Consider the following 17,280-nt stretch of genomic DNA (forward strand, 5'->3'; position numbering starts at 1 on the left):
GGAATCGTCTTTCTCGAGCGGCCGCCGTACGACGCTGTGTGCGCTATTTCCGTCTCATGTTGCTGATATGTTATCTGCAAAAAACCTAGGTAGGAACGAACACATTGGTTGGGATGTCTGCGCACACCGTCAGGGCAGATGTGGCCTCTATCCAAGGACGCGGGATCGAATCCCGGCCTCGGCGGCAGCTTTTCGATGGAGGCGAAAAGCAAGGCGTCCGTGTGCTGTACGGTGTCAGTGCACGTTAAAGAACCCCAGGTGGTCGAAATTTCCGGAGTCCTCCACTACGCCGTCTCTCATAGCCTGAGTTGCTTTGGGACGTTAAACCCCACAAACCAACCAACCAACCAACCAAACTAGGCCATCGCGATAGGGTAATTCTTAAGGGTAAATGACAAGCTTTTGGTTTTTTATTACCTGTCATGTCTTGAATAACCCTAAATGGTGATAGAGCCTTTCAAATTAGAATTGTGACGCTTGGCTGTTTGTATGAGTAATGCTCTCAATATTTATACGCTGAGATCACAGAGTAATGTGTTCCTTCTGCAGGGGGCCCCGCTGCGATGCCGCCGCCACTGAGCCAATTCGCACCAATTGCTCCCACGAATTTCGATCCTGCCCGTACAGCCTGTTCAGGACCTGAAGACTCTAGTGAATGTTCGCCAGAAGGCTCCCCAAATAAAATTGTCTTTATTTCTCAACGGGTTTACTCATATTTTCGACACTGCGCAATTAATACATCCGCAGATTCTTCATCGAAACATCTTTTTATCGGAACTGTTTTCCTAAGCCAGAATTAATCACTCGTGCAGCTAAGCTGAACGCGAGAAATGTGAGTGTTGTTTCGAGAACCGTGCAAATAAAGAGAAAGAGGCAGGCAGATTTCACCCAACACCAGGCTCTCTTGCGATTCTAATAGAGTACGAAAGAAATAAAGTTGATCTCAAAGCCGACGTTTTGAGTAACAAACAGCGAGTGATGCCGGAAAGATGGACATTTGTCCCCAAGAGCAGCAAAAACGTTGCCAAAACGTTGCCCAAATAATATGGAATGTCAGCTCCACAACGTTTCGTCATCGTCATCATCAGCCTGGCTATACCCACTGCAGGGCGAAGGCCTCTCTCATATTTCTCCACTTAACCCGGTTCTGTGCTAGCTGCATCCACTTGACCGCTGCGAACTTCTTAACCTCATCCGCCCACCTAACTTTCTGCCGCTTCCTGCTACGCTTTCCTTCCCTTAGAATCCAGTTTGTTACCCTAAGTGACCATCGGTTATTCTCTCTTCGCCCTACATGTACTGCCCATGCCCATTTCTTCTTCTTAATTTCCACTAGAATGTCGGTAACTTGAGTTATTTCTATGACCACTCTGCACGCTTCCTATCTCTTAATGTTACCCCTACTATTTTTCGTTCCATAGACCTCTGGGTTGTCCTCAACTTGAGTAGAACTCTCTTGGTTAGCCTCCACGTTTCAGCCCCATAGGTGAGTACAGGTAACATGCAACTGTTGTATACTTTCCTCTTGAGCGATACCGGTAAGCTGCTAGTCATAACCTGCGAGTGCTTGCTAAATGCGCTCCATGCCAATCTCATTCTTCTTGTCATTTCCTTTTCATGGTCCGGATCTGCAGTTACTACCTGTCCTAAGTAGACATATTCACCTACTACTTCCGGAACTTCGCTACCTAATGTAAACTGCTGTTCCTTCGTGAGGCTGTTGAACATTACCTTAGTCTTCTGCATATTGATTTTCGAGCCTACCTTTCTACTTTTCCTGTCTAGGTCATCAAACATTATTTACAGTTCATCGCCCGGGTTGCTGAGCAAGGCAATGTCATCAGCAAATCCCAGATTACTGAGGTATTCTCCATCTACCCTTATCCCTAAATGCTCCCATTCCAAGTCTCTTGTAGTAATCCCGATCGTCATCAGCTCGCGCGCCAACCCGAAGAGGTAGACGAAGTGGAGCCGGAGCCTTATTGGCACTGCAATGTTGGTTCGAACGCTACCCCCGTCGCTTTGGTTTGCGGACGTTGCCTATACGGTCTTTGTGCTCTAGTGAACACCTTGCATTCTCAATACTCCCTCTAAGCAAGCTGTGAATAGTACTGGGGAGATTGTGTCTCCTTGCCTAACACCTTTCTTTATGGGAATTTTGTTACTTTCTTTATGCAGAACTATGGTTTCATAGTTGTCGCTAAAATAACTTTTTTTATCATCAGGTAACGTTAGACGCTAACGATAGTGCAACATTTGGTAAATGTTGGTACGATGTTATCCTGACGTTCGATTAATTTAAAAGGGCAAAAAATAACCTTACTGATTACACTGCACCCTGCAGACATGCACAAAATGTACCTTTATATCAAGATCTGAAACATGTTCATTGTGAGCTATATTAAAGGGGTCATGACACCAGTTTTGGAACGTAAATTTTGTATTGCATCCTATTCCTAATGTGGCAAGTTGCTAAAGCTGAAAGTTTCAGCTCCATCAGAGCTGCATGTATTTATAAAACTAGTATTTTTAGTGAACAGCTTGCTGATGTGCCAACTGGCGTAGCCCCTGAGGACATAAACCAACATTGTCTGCTGTGCGTGCCGTGCATCTCCTTGCAGTTACCTTTGGTCAATCTAGTTAGAATTCGCTAAGACTCTTCCAACAACGGGTTGGGATATAAGGCAGACGTTTTCTATTCTCAACTATCTTTCATTGTCTTGTTGAAACCAGCTGTGAAGCATGCCCACGGTTTTGTTGCTGTGGGGAGCCATGCACGGTTTCAGCACGCAATGGTCCCTCACTCTGCCTGACCTCCCCCCCCCCCCCTTCTGTTCTTCTGTCCACACAAGAGTTTCTTATACCTTTCCAGTCTGTCATACTAGCAGGTGATCAAGATGCAAGTTGGTAGATTCTCAAAGCATATCTCTCCCAACAAGGTGGCAGACAAATGTAACTGCAATATCTCCTATGGCAATGCTGTTTGAAATATTTTACGAAACATTAAGGTGTCGTTTCCTCCCATTTATTTTAGCATTTATTATTGAAAAGAGCAGGTATTTTTTTTTTCATTTGCTCAAAAATAAAGTTCAAAGTGTTAAGAGTTCAAGTGCAAGACCTTGAAAAGTGGACGACAGCTCTATGAAAGTAATATTGTTCAGCGTTTGCTAGGCGTGGGCCGCCTTGTTTGGCGTCCATTCACGGAGCAAAAATTGGCGCTCATTTCGCTACACGTACCACGTACACGAAGATTCCATGATAATCGGTGCGATGAACAGCTGGTTTCACCGCAAGTTCCCGGCATGCACCAGCCTAGAGCTACTGGACGTGGTCTCAAGAGACCTTTGGTCGCCCATTGAACAGGATCAGCCAAGTGCGTGAATGCGTGTTCATAGATGACTCACGCGCCTATCTCATGTTACCTGGGGGACACGAACTGCGCACTCTGTTCACAATTTTGTGAGTGTGACGTCAAAATGCTGTGCCAATGACGTGGCATTAAGACGTCAATTGTGACGGATTTGGAAATCGTTCAATTAACGGTCATGACTTCGCTCCGGTAGCATCCGGTCGCAATAAAGCCTGTGTCACTTCTGTGGTAGAAGTCCCTTGAGGTATTGTCAACTTTTTCTAAAACCGCGCAAGTAATACGCAATTAATTACATAAACAATATTTTATTTTGCAAATGAAATATATTTAAAGCTCAATAACATCAAGCAGAACAAGAAGCATTCTCAATTTTGCAATTATATTTCATCCTCAGGAGATTTTGCTGCCGCGAGGGGACGCTGACAGCGTCAAAACGTGTGTGGTTTACTTTTGGAGTCTAGGGCTGGGTGCTTAAGGACGAAATGCTGCCGGCAAAAATTTGACAGCACAGATTACATTTGCTACTGCTGCATGTAAAGCAGGGAAACGATTGAAAATATTGTCACATTTGGCGGTGCAACGCATAAGGAAAGAAGAACGCATACGCATAAGGAAAGAAGAAGAAGACTCTCGTGAGTTTTGGAGAGAAGACGACGTTCAACAGCGTCGGCTGGTGCCTACAGAGAACGTCCGTTGGAAAGCCTTGTCTTCGGTGTCCGCCCTCTGCTACAAGCTGAACTACCCCGTAACAATATTATTATAGAATGTAAGAGGCTTCAACAACCAATGCACGACGCCGACGCAAGGATTCGAGAAGTGCTGGGGTCTCGGGACATCCATATGGCAGGCTATATTATCGAACAATGGAAGCAAGTAAGCGAAGACTTGAGGATTGGTGGAAAAGGTCAAAGGAGTAGTGTTAAACTGTGCAGAGTAAATAATCAGTTTGCCTAAAAAATATTGAGCACACAACGTGTTAGTAGCTAGGTAACACTTCTCGCCACCTCGTTAAAAAAAGGGATGCTAATATATATATATATATATATATATATATATATATATATATATATATATATATATATATATAGAGAGAGAGAGAGAGTGTGTGTGTTTTGCAATATTATCAAACCTCATTTTAAAAAATTTCCCGCCTAAACCGGAGGCTCATTTCCGCTGTAATTACGCACAAAGCTTGCGAGTTGTTCCCTTCTTTGCGAGGCAAGTTTGACCATGGAGCTTACCTGGTTTGGCCGCGCATGGTGTGAAACCAGAACCGTCTGTGACGAGACTGCGAAGGAAAAAACGCCAGCGCAGAGTTTCTAGCAAAAAGGCAGCTGTGGCGTCATCTGGCGTCGCTGGGGGAAAGCGCCGCGGTTCAAAAGCGCCGAGGCATGCACGGCATGTTCTTGTAATGGTGCTAGATGGTGCCACTGCTGCCCTTCGGGGGAAAATTGGCGTTTGCGTTTTTCTATTCCTGAGCTGGTCCCTGGACGGAGACGCCGCGCCCTGGTCAGCATCAAGCACCTTCTGGTCGCATTATCGCTAGCCCTAATCCTTCGCGGGCGCTGCCGGTGAGGATTTGGACGAATGGCTGACGCACTATCAACGCGTCAGCCGATATAACAAGTGGGACGCGACCGCCCAACTTGCCAACGTGGTGCTCTCGCTCATAGACACAGCTCTTACGTAGTACGAGAACCACGAATATTCGTTCACATCTTGGACAGGTTTTGTAGAAGAGCTCCGCAAGTGCTTCGGTGATACCACTGCAAAGAAGTGTGCAGAACTGGAGCAGCTGCTCATCGATTGAGTGCAAATCTTGCCTTTCGGGTAAAACGATCCTGAAATCAAGAGAGTCGACTTCTCAGTCAGAGGAGCCCCGAACACTCATGTATCGTTTGGTTGTGTGGAATGCACATAACTCCTGCACCTGAACTGCGCTCCAAGACTAGGCCCAGTGCCTTCGGTGGCACGCTGGCGGAAGTACCTTCGTCGGCGCCGCCTGTCTCGACGGCATTACCGACCGCACAGTTATTGGTATCCGAACCTGGGTCCCAACTCCTGGTTCCTGCTCCTGGTTCATCGGCTGAAGCATGTATCCTGCCGTCTCAAAATGCTCATCAGGCCGTGAGTGAACTATCCTCAGGGCGGAGGCCGGGAATGGCTAACCAGCCTCCACTTGGTGATGGAGTTCCCAACATTGTGCGTGAGCAGCAGTGCATGCCAATGGACATGTCTTCAGCGCTACCATCTGGACAAGCAGCACAGCGCGTTGCTCAGAAGCGTACTTCAGAAGACGGTGCACCGTGGTCGTCTTCCGCAAACAACAGTTCACAAGGCAAGCGTTCCTGTACAACGACTGATCACCCGGTATTTTCGACATCCGGATCAGCATCTATAAAGTGATCCTTAAGGCTCTGAAAACCAAGTCCCAGACGGCCACTGACGTACGACGGACGTGCGAACTCGGCCGCCGAGTTGTGGCCGAGTTCGGATGTCCGCCGGAGCTCTGGCGTACGTACGAAAGCGGATGGTCGAATCCGTTCACCCAGCGGACAGCCGCCATAAGTCGGCCACTGGATTCGCTTTTACCAAGCTATTATATAGTTTGTAGCCGTCGTGCTCGTCTGAACTGCGTATAAATCAGTAATGCCATCAAATCTGCATTATATTGTTGCGAAGAAGAAGATCGGCAGTGGCGCGAGAGAAGCCCTCGTGCTAGGCTAGACATAAAATCATCGTTCATCCTGTCGCCATGATGTGCCATCTTCTTTGCTTGTCACCACGTAACACTTTGGTTGGAGGTGCGACGTACGTCATCTCCATCCTCGCCTTGGAGCACTGACGCCATCTGTAAGCCGGGACCATCGACCGAGGGCTCTGGGACATTGCCGAGCAGCTTCGCCCTAGCCCTTCCCGCGCAGACCCGGCCAACTACCACCGCCCAGCCCCCAGCCCGGATCTGAAGACAATGAGAGCAGACAGACCAACCATATCCGAGACGAAGGACCCGAAATATCCGAACGACCCAAAGGAACCGGACATGTACACGCAAGCCCCGCCCAGCTGCTCGTCGCAACCTCGAGTCATCGGTCCCATGTACTTTGGTGGCGGATGGTTGAACAGCTCCAGGGGAGGCGGATCACCCAAGCACCATCGTGTTCATCGTCATCCTGCTGGCAAGCGCATCATTCTCTTGTATGCTTTCTTGAACATCTACACCATCACATCACCATCGACTTCAATGAAACGATCGGGACGATCGCTCGGTGGCCTCGGGAAGTGTTGAGAAGAAGAAGATCGGCAGTGGCGCGAGAGGAGCCCTCGCGCTAGGCCAGACATTAAATCATTCTTCATCTTGTCGCCATGTTGTGCCGTCGTTGCTTGTCACCACGTAAACAAAATGATGCCAGAGCGAATCGATGCGGTAGAAAGCTTTTCATCAAACACGTTTTTTTTACTTTCCGCATGTTTAATTGTTGAATTCTTTTTCAAAATTTTTTGACGAAACGTAAATGACCATAAAACATTTTTTTAATCATGATGGTTCGGTGAAACTTTAATCGTAGGCTAAGGAGACGCAGCCGTCAGCAAGCTTGGAAAGAACTAAACCGAACTACAGTTACCGAACCTTCACTCAAAAGTCTTAAATGAGCCAATTCAATCCACTTGACAAGTTTTATTATGGAGGATGCCTTCAGGCTTCCATGTACTGCATTTTCTGCGCAGTTTCAAATAACTACGGTTATTGTGCACTGTTAGCATTGTTTTTGCTGTGGCTTGTTGCGGTGGGCACACTTTGTTCACCCGCTGATTCCAAAGTAAGTACTTCACCGAACATTTGTTTATTTAGTGGAACGTTTCGATGCACCGACACATTACAAATGGTGCTGCATAAAAATTGGTTCGCGCTGCCACAGCTCTGTAAAGCAGCCGAACGGTCGAGTGATTTAGGCGAGACTAACAGGATGTCTCCCCGCCGACTAACTAGAGTGCAGCCTCATGTCTCAGGGCCATCCTTCTAGGCGTTGCTGGACGCTGCGCCAGTAAGCCGCGCAACTTCTCTGCCTCTGATAAAGGAGTGCCTGCCTGGGCTTTAAATCAGAAGTTAATTTGTTAACCATGCGCAACGTCGTGACTTGTAAAAACTATACGGGAAAACGTTTGCACCCGAGCCTATCGTACAACATGCCAACACTTATGGAAACGTCACGAGGGTTGTTGTTTTTTTATGGGCAGCCGCTGATTTTTCTTTCTCTCTTGAGCTTTGCGGCAACTACAGATTATAGAAAGAATGGCTTGTGCACTGTGCTGTAGCTTCTAAATAACTAAAGGTTTAGTGCTCTCCTTTGGCTTTGACAAACCAGGACAGCACATTGGGCATGTTGGTTATGCATATGTGACCGAACAACCAAGAACAACCAGACAAGAAAGAGATAAGAGACAAAGTCAGTGCGTCTTTTTCTTGCCCATTGTTTTGCGCTGTTCTGGCATGAATTTGACATCCCGCCGCCGTGAAACAGTTGGGCTTGTGAGCTCTGGTGACTGCAACGCCGTCTTTTATTCAAAACGGGCATACTGGCAGGTCATGCAAGCCGCAGGGTCTCAAAATAAATAAAAAAAACACGACCTAAGCAACAGTAAGATCAAAACAAAATTGTTATTGCTATGTCCTTACAGCTATTCTAAGGCTCCTGAGAACTTTACTGCATTTTTGACAGCGAAATAATACCCCAGCTAGACTAGAGCCATGCAGCACCTTATAGGGAGCTTGCACGAAGCGCTGGTAGCGCCATTTTCCTGTACAGTGCAGCAGTCGACCGTGGAGCAGGCCGCGCAAATAGTACTAAAGCATACTAAAGCGCAAAAGGTAAAGTCCAGACAAAACGACTGCGGGTTTTTCAGTATACCGCCGTGGCTTCACAGGCGTGCGAAGAGATGTCACAGCGAAGAGATGTCACACAACAGTACCTTCTCGCAAAGCTAAACGACACGTTCTACGCCACCTGGAGATATGGACGACAACGTTGGAGAAAGGTCTGCTCATCACTGGATCCCCGTAAGCCCCTGTCGCGTATCTGGCATGTTGCAAGAAGCTTGCGCACACCTCCGCGACAAAGGCACCCTTTTCGTGCCCCGGCCCTTTATCAAAGCCGCAATGAAGTTGACGTAGCTGAAGATTTTTGTATAATGGTTGTGGGCACAAACCAGGCACAGTTACCAATTTCAGAGGTTTTCGCGCCACCTTCGCCGGATGATCAATACGACGTGCCCTTTACAATAGCTGAATTAGACGCCGCTCTTGCTTCTTGTCGGCATTCATCTGCACCTGGTCCTGACGGGATTACTTATACAACCTTATCAAACCTAGGCAAGGATGGCAGAACTGCACCACTTAATTACTTCAATGATATATGGGCTTCTAGTACTGTGCCTGAACCCTGGAAGATTAGCTGCCTGGTTGCTCTTTTGAAGCCTGGAAAGCCTCATCTCGAACTTACCTCATACCAGCCAGTTGCCCTAGCAAGCTGCGTTGGAAACGTTATGGAGCGCATGGTGCTGGCAAGACTTATCTAGAGAGTAATGATCTTTATCCGAATATGATGACTGGATTTCGCCGCGGACGCTCTTTCATTGATAGCGTCATCGACCTTGTGGCAACAGTAGAACACGAAAAGCGTCACCGTCGACTAGTAGCTGCTGTCTTTTTAGATATAAAGGGAGCTTACGACAACATCCTACATGATGCTATTCTTGATGCACTTGACGACGTGGGAGTTGGTGGCCGGCTGTACTTGTGGATTGTAAGCTATCTCAGTGGCCGCTCTGTTTACATGACTACGCCTGAAGAAGATACTACCCGCTTTCAGGTCGGTCGTGGAGCTCCACAGGGAGGAGTCCTCAGCCCAACTTTATTTAACGTTGCGCTAATTGGCCTGGTGAGTGAACTACCAGCTAACATCCACATAAGTGCATATGTTGACGACATCTGCATCTGGGCCTCTGCTTCGACGCGCCCACAACTACGTGCGAGATTGCAACGAGCTGTGTCATCGACATCGATGTACTTACGGCGTCAATGTTTATACTTAGCGGCAGAAAAGTGTGCAGTGATTGCGTTTACGGGGAAATGTGTCAGCCGCTACCCGATTACCCTTCATGGAGTCGTAATACCATACGTCTCCAGGCACAGATTCTTGGGAGTAATTATTGACCACCGACTATCTTGGTCGAAACATGTTACTATGGTGAAGAAAAGGCTAATTAATTTTTGCCATGTACTTCGTTACATAGCTGGCATCAAATGGGGTCCAGCTGAGCGCTCCTTAATACGGCTTTACGACATCCTGTTTGTTGGCTACATCCGGCACAGTCTCCCTGTGCTCTCTAGTATGAGCATTTCATGCTTGCGGACTTTAGAGAGCGTACAATCGCAGGCACTGAAAATATGCCTTGGACTGCCTAGTGAAATGTGGATTTAATAGATGGTTTGAACGTCTAGCACTGGCAGTAAATCGGGCACAGCAGGATCGGGATACCAGCCGCAGGGCACAGCTTCAGCGCGAGAGCGATGGGCGCCGGAGACCAGCGATGGTGATGGCGATGCCGCAGGATTGTTTCTTCTTCGTCTTCTTTACATTTCCCCCGCGTGAAGAAGTCGCCATCCTGGCGATTCACGGAGAAGAGACAACCAGAGGGTTGTAATACGGCTTGAGGCGGCTAACATGGACAACCTCACGGCCGCGGCGGCGGTGGTCGGAAGAAGGGGTGACTGGCTCGATGACGTAGTTAACAGGGGATGTGCGTTCCAAGACGCGATAAGGTCCGTGGTATTTAGTTTCTAGTTTGCTGGTGGCAGGAACGCATAGCCAAACGAAGCTGTCGGCCAGGAACGTCGGAGTAGGGGTATCGCTATCATGCTGATCTTTGCGATAGCCTTGAGTGTTGGAGGTAAACGTGCGAGCTAGCTGACGGCATTCCTCAGTCTTCTGTACAATATCGGACAAAGCGCTGTACTCAGAGGCATCTGGATGGTATGGCAAAATTGTGTCCATAATACAAGATGGTTCACGGCCGTATAAGAGAAAGAAGGGCGAAAAACCAGTTGTTGCTTGGGTGGCAGTGTTGTACGCGAATGTTACGAATGGCAGTACCTGGTCCCAGTTGGAGCTTCCAGATTCAGATGTAACATACATTGTGAGCATGTCGCCAAGCGTGCGGTTGAAACGCTCCGTGAGGCCGTTGGTTTGCGGGTGGTACGCAGTTGTAGCCCGATGTATCGATTTGCAAGACGACAGGAGCTCTTGGACTACTTCGGAAAGAAAGACGCGACCTCTATCACTGAGTAGCTCGCGAGGGGCGCTGTGTCGAAGAATGAAGTGGTGCAGAAGAAAATGGGCTACCTCTCGGGCTGTCGCCGCGGGAAGTGCAGCAGTCTCGGCGTAACGGGTCAGGTGATCGACGGCGACGATCACCCATCGATTACCAGCGGCACTGCATGGTAGCGGACCATAAAGATCGATTCCCACGCGATCAAACGGGCGAGCTGGACACGGTAAAGGCTGGAGAGGGCCAGCGGGGTGGCGAAAAGCCTTGCGTTGTTGACAGGCGGTACAAGAGCGAATGTAGCGCCGTACGAAATTGTACATTTCCCGCCAGTTATACCTCTGACGAATTCGATCATAGGTTTTCAGCACGCCGGCATGAGCGCTTTGCGGGTCAGTGTGATGGTGGGCACTAACCTCGGAGCGTAGGTGGCGCGGAATGACAAGAAGCCACGTTCTGCCGTCTGAGCTGTAGTTCCTTCGGTAGAGAAGGCCGTCCCGAATGGTGAAATGGGAGGCCTGTCGGCGGAGTGCCCGAGGATGCGTAGCCGCGGAAGTAGTGCCAATGATATCTAGCAGGTTAGGGACCCAAGCATCTTGTCGTTGCTCGAAAGGCATATCCTCAATGGTGAGTGCTGACAAGGATGCTTGAGGAGGGGACGATGAGTTAGGCGAGTGCACCAGTGACCGAGAAAGAGCGTCGGCGTCAGAGTGCTTGAGGCCAGAGCGGTACATTACACGGATGTCGTATTCCTGAAGCCTGAGAGCCCAGCGCCCGAGACGGCCAGACGGACCCTTGAGAGACGCGAGCCAGCAGAGAGCGTGATGATCTGTAACTACCTCGAAGGAGTGGCCGTATAAGTAAGGGCGGAACTTCGTTACAGCCCACACGATTGCTAAGCACTCCTTTTCGGTAACGGAGTAGTTGGACTCGGCTTTGGTAAGAGCACGGCTTGCGTAGGCGACAACGTATTCGGAGAAGCCAGGCTTGCGCTGGGCGAGGACGGCGCCGAGGCCGACACCACTGGCATCGGTGTGAAGTTCTCTAGGTGAAGAAGGGTCGTAATGGCGAAGGATTGGCGGTGACGACAGAACATTGCGCAGTGTCGCGAATGCATCATCGCAGGCTGGCGACCAAGAGGAGAGGTTAGGGGTGCCTTTCAAGAGCTGTGTAAGGGGGGCTATGATGGTTGCGAAATTGCGAATAAAACGACGAAAATACGAGCAGAGGCCCACGAAGCTTCGCAGTTGTTTCAAAGTGGTTGGTTTCGGAAAGTCAGCAACGGCGCGAAGCTTCTCAGGATCAGGCAGAACTCCGTCTCTGCACACAACATGTCAGAGTATTGTGAGCTGGCGGGCACCGAAGCGGCACTTTTTGAGGTTCAGTTGAAGACCGGCGCGGGTTAGGCAGGTGAAGACCTGGCGAAGTCGAGTCAGGTGGGTCGGGAAGTCGGTTGAAAAGACGACGATATCATCGAGGTAGCATAAACAGATGTTTCATTTTAGGCCGCGCAGTACAGTGTCCATCATTCTTTCAAATGTGGCTGGGGCGTTACAGAGTCCGAATGGCATAACATTAAATTCGTATAGTCCGTCTGGAGTAATAAAGGCGGTCTTAGCGCGATGCTCCTCTGCCATGGGCACCTGCCAATATCCAGAGCGCAAATCGAGTGAGGGAAAGAATTCTGCGCCTTGCAAGCAGTCTAGGGCATCGTCGATTCGTGGGAGGGGATACACATCACGACGAGTAATTTTGTTGAGGCGGCGATAATCAACACAAAAACGCATGGAGCCATTCTTCTTTTTAACTAGGACCACAGGAGAAGACCATGGGCTACAGGATTCTCTAATTACTCCGCGTTGCAGCATGTCATCGACTTGTTGGGCAATAACACGGTACTCAGTCGGGGACACACGATATGGCCGCTGATGGAGAGGTGGATGAGCGCCAGTGTCGATGAGGTGAGAAACGGCCGTCGTGCGACCCAAGGACGACTGCGGGATGTCGAAGGAGGAGCGGAATTGGCGTAGAAGATCAAGAAGTTGCTCGCGGTGGCGCGGCTCTAGAGCGCTGTCTACAGAATGGTCAAAAAGGTCCCGCTGTAGCGGATCGGAAGCCACACGAGTTGGGGTCAAGGCGTCAACTTGGCAAACAGGGAACGACTCATCATCAAAAGCGAACAGAAGGTCCACGGGCTCGATGCGGCCAAGGCACTCCCCTTCGATCAACATAGCGGGAGACGCCAGGGGATTGGCTACCAGGAGTGTGCTAGCGCCGTTGTTCATGTCAAGGACGGCAAACGGCAGCGGTAAGTGGCGGCGGCGGCAGAGAACGTTAGAGGGCACAAAGAGGACTGTCGCGGCGGTAGTAAAAGAGGCAGTGAGGGGAACCAGAACAGCGCTAACGGGTGGGATGGTTGTGTCATAAGCTACGAGGAGTTTGGCCGCAAAACGAGGACGCGGCTCGTGGAGCAGGGCATCAGACGGTGCATCACTCGATTCAATGAACTCTACTTGAGGAGTGGCGCAGTCAATGATAGCATGATGCTTGGACAGGAAATCCTAGCCGAGAATGACGTCATGAGAACATGTGGGGAGGACGACGAATTCGATGATGTACAAGGCTGCAGCAATGACGACGCGAGCAGTGCAGACAGCTGTAGGCTGTATACTGTGAGCGGATGCGGTACGAAGCGATAGTCCCTCGAGGGGCGTAGTCACTTTTCGGAGGGAGCGGCAGAGTTTTTGGCTGATAACTGATACAGCGGCACCGGTGTCGACTAGCCCAAGAGTATAAACACCTTCAACGATGACAGCAGTAACATTCGCGGGATTAAGACGAGGACTGAAATTCTGTCGAATACGCAGTTCGTGCCTCGCGAACTGCGGTGGTTAGTTTTCCGGCTGAGTAGCGGGTCGTCGGCGCATTGGCGAAATGGAGCGGCGACGTGGTGATGGCGAACGAGGAGGCAGGAAGTCCGGAGGATCGGGGGATGCTGTTGGAGGACCCGATGGAACGGGGAACTGGGGGGCCAAATAAGGTGGCGCAGGCCGTGCAGCAAAGGCCATATTTATTCGGCGCCGGCAGTAGCGTGTACTGTGTCCAGGGATGCCGCAGTGGTAGCAAATAGGCCTGTTGTCTGAAGTGCGCCATGGAGATCGTGTCTGAAGCAAGGGGGAGTGAAAGCTGTTGGTGCCGACCGCATGGGGGGCGAAGCATATTCATATGCTGGCTCAGGAGGTGAACTTGAAGTGACTTCGGCATACGTGCGACGCAATACTTGAGGAGGAGCCGGCGCGAATGCTGGAGCGTAGCTCAGTGGCGCAACGCCGGACGATGACATTGTGGGTGTGGGGAACGGCATTGAGGATGCGACCGGAGCTGATTGAGGAACAGGATTAGGGACGACTTCAGACACATGCTGCTGGATTGCACGGCGAAGCTCCGGAACAAGGCCAGTTGGTGTCGACTCCTTAATATATGGCTGCAGAGACAGTTGTCGCGCGACCTCCTGACGTACAAAAGCCTTGATGTCTTCAGAGAGGCTAGATGACTCCCTTTCCGCGGCAAGTTCAGCAAGTGATGCTTGAGACTGGCGAATCAAAACACGCTCCTTGCGGAGTTCGTCGTAGCTTTGACAGAGGTCGTATATTTCCTTGACCGTAGTGGGGCCTTTGGCGACGAGCATGTTGAAAGCGCCGTCGTTAACTCCTGTGAGGACATGGCGTATTTTAACGGCCTCGGTCATGGTCGGGTCAACGCGGCGACACAAATCAACAATGTCCTCAATGTAACTGGTGAACGATTCACCGGGCAGCTGTAGTCGCGATCGAAGACGCTGTTCCGCGCGGAGTTTTCGGACGGTGGGGCGGCCAAAGACATCAGAAAATTTGGTCTTGAAATGCGCCCAGGTGGTAAAGTCGGACTCGTGGTTTCGAAACCACAGATTAGCAACGTCGCTCAAGTAAAAGATGACATTATTAAGCTTACGATTGTCGTCCCAGTTATTGTGGCGGCTGACCCGTTCGTAAGTGGACAGCCAATCGTCGACGTCGTCATCGCTGCTTCCACTGAAGGTAGCGGGGTCCCGTTGGCGAAGGGAACCTGTGCAGGTGACTGGCGGATGTAGGTGCGATGAAGTAGGCTCCGTCATTGGGGTAGTCAACGTTCTGCTTCGAAGTTCCAGAGCGAGATGGGTACAGGGAACCTCAGCTTGACCTCCACCAAGTGCAATGTGGATTTAATAGATGGTTTGAACGTCTAGCACTGGCAGTAAATCGGGCACAGCAGGATCGGGATACCAGCCGCAGGGCACAGCTTCAGCGCGAGAGCGATGGGCGCCGGAGACCAGCGATGGTGATGGCGATGCCGCAGGATTGTTTCTTCTTTGTCTTCTTTACACTAGATGCACCTCTAGCAAAGGTACAATTGAAGAGGCACATGCTCGCCCAATATTCATTTACTTGTCACACGAACCACTTCGTGTATAGTTTTCACCCACTCAGCAAGATTATGGATGAAAGGCCGGACGGCAGTTTTACAAGTGCACTCCGCTGCCATCAGTCGCAAGTACCGACAGGATATGCCCTCCCATATCGTCCTGTGCAATCACCATGGGCGATGGATAAACCTTTGGTGCACCTTCGTGTTCTCAGAATACTAAAGAAATCAGTGGTGCCAATTAGTGGACTCAAACAACTTACTCTGGCGGATATCTGGTCAGAATATCCTCATTATATTCATGTATACACCAACGGATCTGTGTCAGCACAGGCATCCGCTGCAGCTGTGGTCATACCAACTCAGAAACCGACTCTGCATTTCCTTTTGGGACATACCTCTACATCAACCGCTGCTGAACTTGTAGCCATTCGGGAAGGTATTCGCTACATATGTGGGGAACCACCTCAAAAATGGTGTATATTCACGGGCTCGAAAACTGCATTACAAATTTTGGAAAACTTCTTACGCCACACTGCCTATCAGTCCCTGGCACTAAACATTATGGAGCTCCTCAGATCTGCCCAGCTGCAAGGCCACAGGATAATGTTTCAATGGATCCCTGCCCACTGCGGGCTTCATGGGAATGAACAGGCCGATTTTGAAGCGAAAAGCGCACTCATCAATGGCCTCCAAACAGCTGTGCCTTTTTCAAGAGGTGACACGACGTGCCTTCTTACGAGTTGTATGAATAATGCTACAACAGCTTACTGGGCCCAGCCAGACGCCCGACACATCCGTCTAAGGCTCGATCGAACATAATTCAATGTTCCGCGTGATATTCCGCGTCATCAGGCATGCTTACTACATAGACTTCGTTTAAACGTGGCTTTCACGCACAAGTACTTACATTTAATTGGACAGATGGACTCGCCGGAATGTTCAACTTGTGGCATCCCAGAGACTTTGGAGCACATATTATTGGTGTGCCCAGCGTATGCGCGCTAAAGGAATGTGCTAGCGGCTTCCTTGAAGCGTTTAGACAAGAGGCCTCTGTCGGAGGAACTGCTGCTGGGCGCTTGGCAGGACAAGGGGAAGTCCAGGCAGTGCGTGCTCTTTGCCGTTTTTTGTGCGCCAGTGGACTTGATTCGCGCTTGTAAAACAAGCTACTGTGTCTGTACATGTATTTCATATGCCTTCTTCCACATCGTCACCCATCATGACCTTCTTTCTTCTCTCCTTCCCCTTACCCAGTGCAGAGTAGCAGGCCAGATTTGAATTATCTCGGCCAACCTCTCTGCCTTTTCCTTTCAATAAATACATCTATCAATAAATACATCTAACAGTACCTTGAACACCAAGGGTCGAGAACCGCACGTGAAGTTCTATGGTTTCCCAGGCAGATGGTACGAGCAAGAGAGGCGGCAAGAATGGATCACTGCTGTCCGCAGTCCTTGCATTTTAATGCATGATGAGTGCCAGCCATACAGGCGAGCAGTTTCCTGTTGTAATTCCGCAATATTTAACAACTGACGCCGACTGAGTCGTTGGCGTTCCAGGAAACGTGGCAGTTTGCTATTTGGGAAGTTACTGCAGGTGTGTCATGATGTGTGTGGCGTAGCGTGTTACTGCCATGTGCTTATTTATTGCTTGTGACAGCGTTGCACAGCGGTTACTTAAAATGGCCCTGGGTTCACACTATGCATGAGAAAATTGGCGCAGATGCTCAAGAATTGATTTTATATGTGTTTATTAAAGTCGTCTTTCTCGATCTCACTTACGGAACGGCTTACGTTGGGCTCGTCATCGCCGGCTCCACGGCGCACGCACTCTGCGTTGGCTTCGTCTTTTGTTGGTATTTCCCTCTGACCTGAAAGATTTTGTTTGGTTTGGTTTTGCGGTTTAACGCCCCAAAGCGACTCAGGCATTGTAAACATTCTGGACGAAGATATTTCAAGGATCAACTCCGGGAACAACACGTACACGATCAGCGCTCTCAATCGTCAACGAGCGATCACTTGTGTGAACATCAAATCCATAGTTATAGACCAGAAGACCCTCGACATGGCGCCCTACATCGCGGCACCCGACGATGCTATTAAGGGCATCGTATACAACGCCTATGACATCGGAGCTCCGGAGGA

General features: G+C 49.7%; 1 protein-coding gene across 1 annotated transcript in view; it reads left to right on the forward strand.

Moving 5' to 3' along the window:
- LOC146209338 (uncharacterized) overlaps nucleotides 1–643 on the forward strand; it is a 32,785-nt gene extending 32,142 nt beyond the window's left edge. The window contains exon 2 of the mRNA XM_084580028.1: nucleotides 550–643. Coding sequence (XP_084436154.1) covers nucleotides 550–643 — 94 coding nt within the window. The remainder of the gene's footprint in view (nucleotides 1–549) is intronic.
- The last annotated feature ends 16,637 nt before the right edge of the window (nucleotides 644–17,280 follow it).

This window comes from Amblyomma maculatum, chromosome 1 (genome assembly GCF_055883805.1).
Source record: "Amblyomma maculatum isolate TAMU_Amacu chromosome 1, ASM5588380v1, whole genome shotgun sequence".
Taxonomy (NCBI): Eukaryota; Metazoa; Arthropoda; class Arachnida; order Ixodida; family Ixodidae; genus Amblyomma; species Amblyomma maculatum.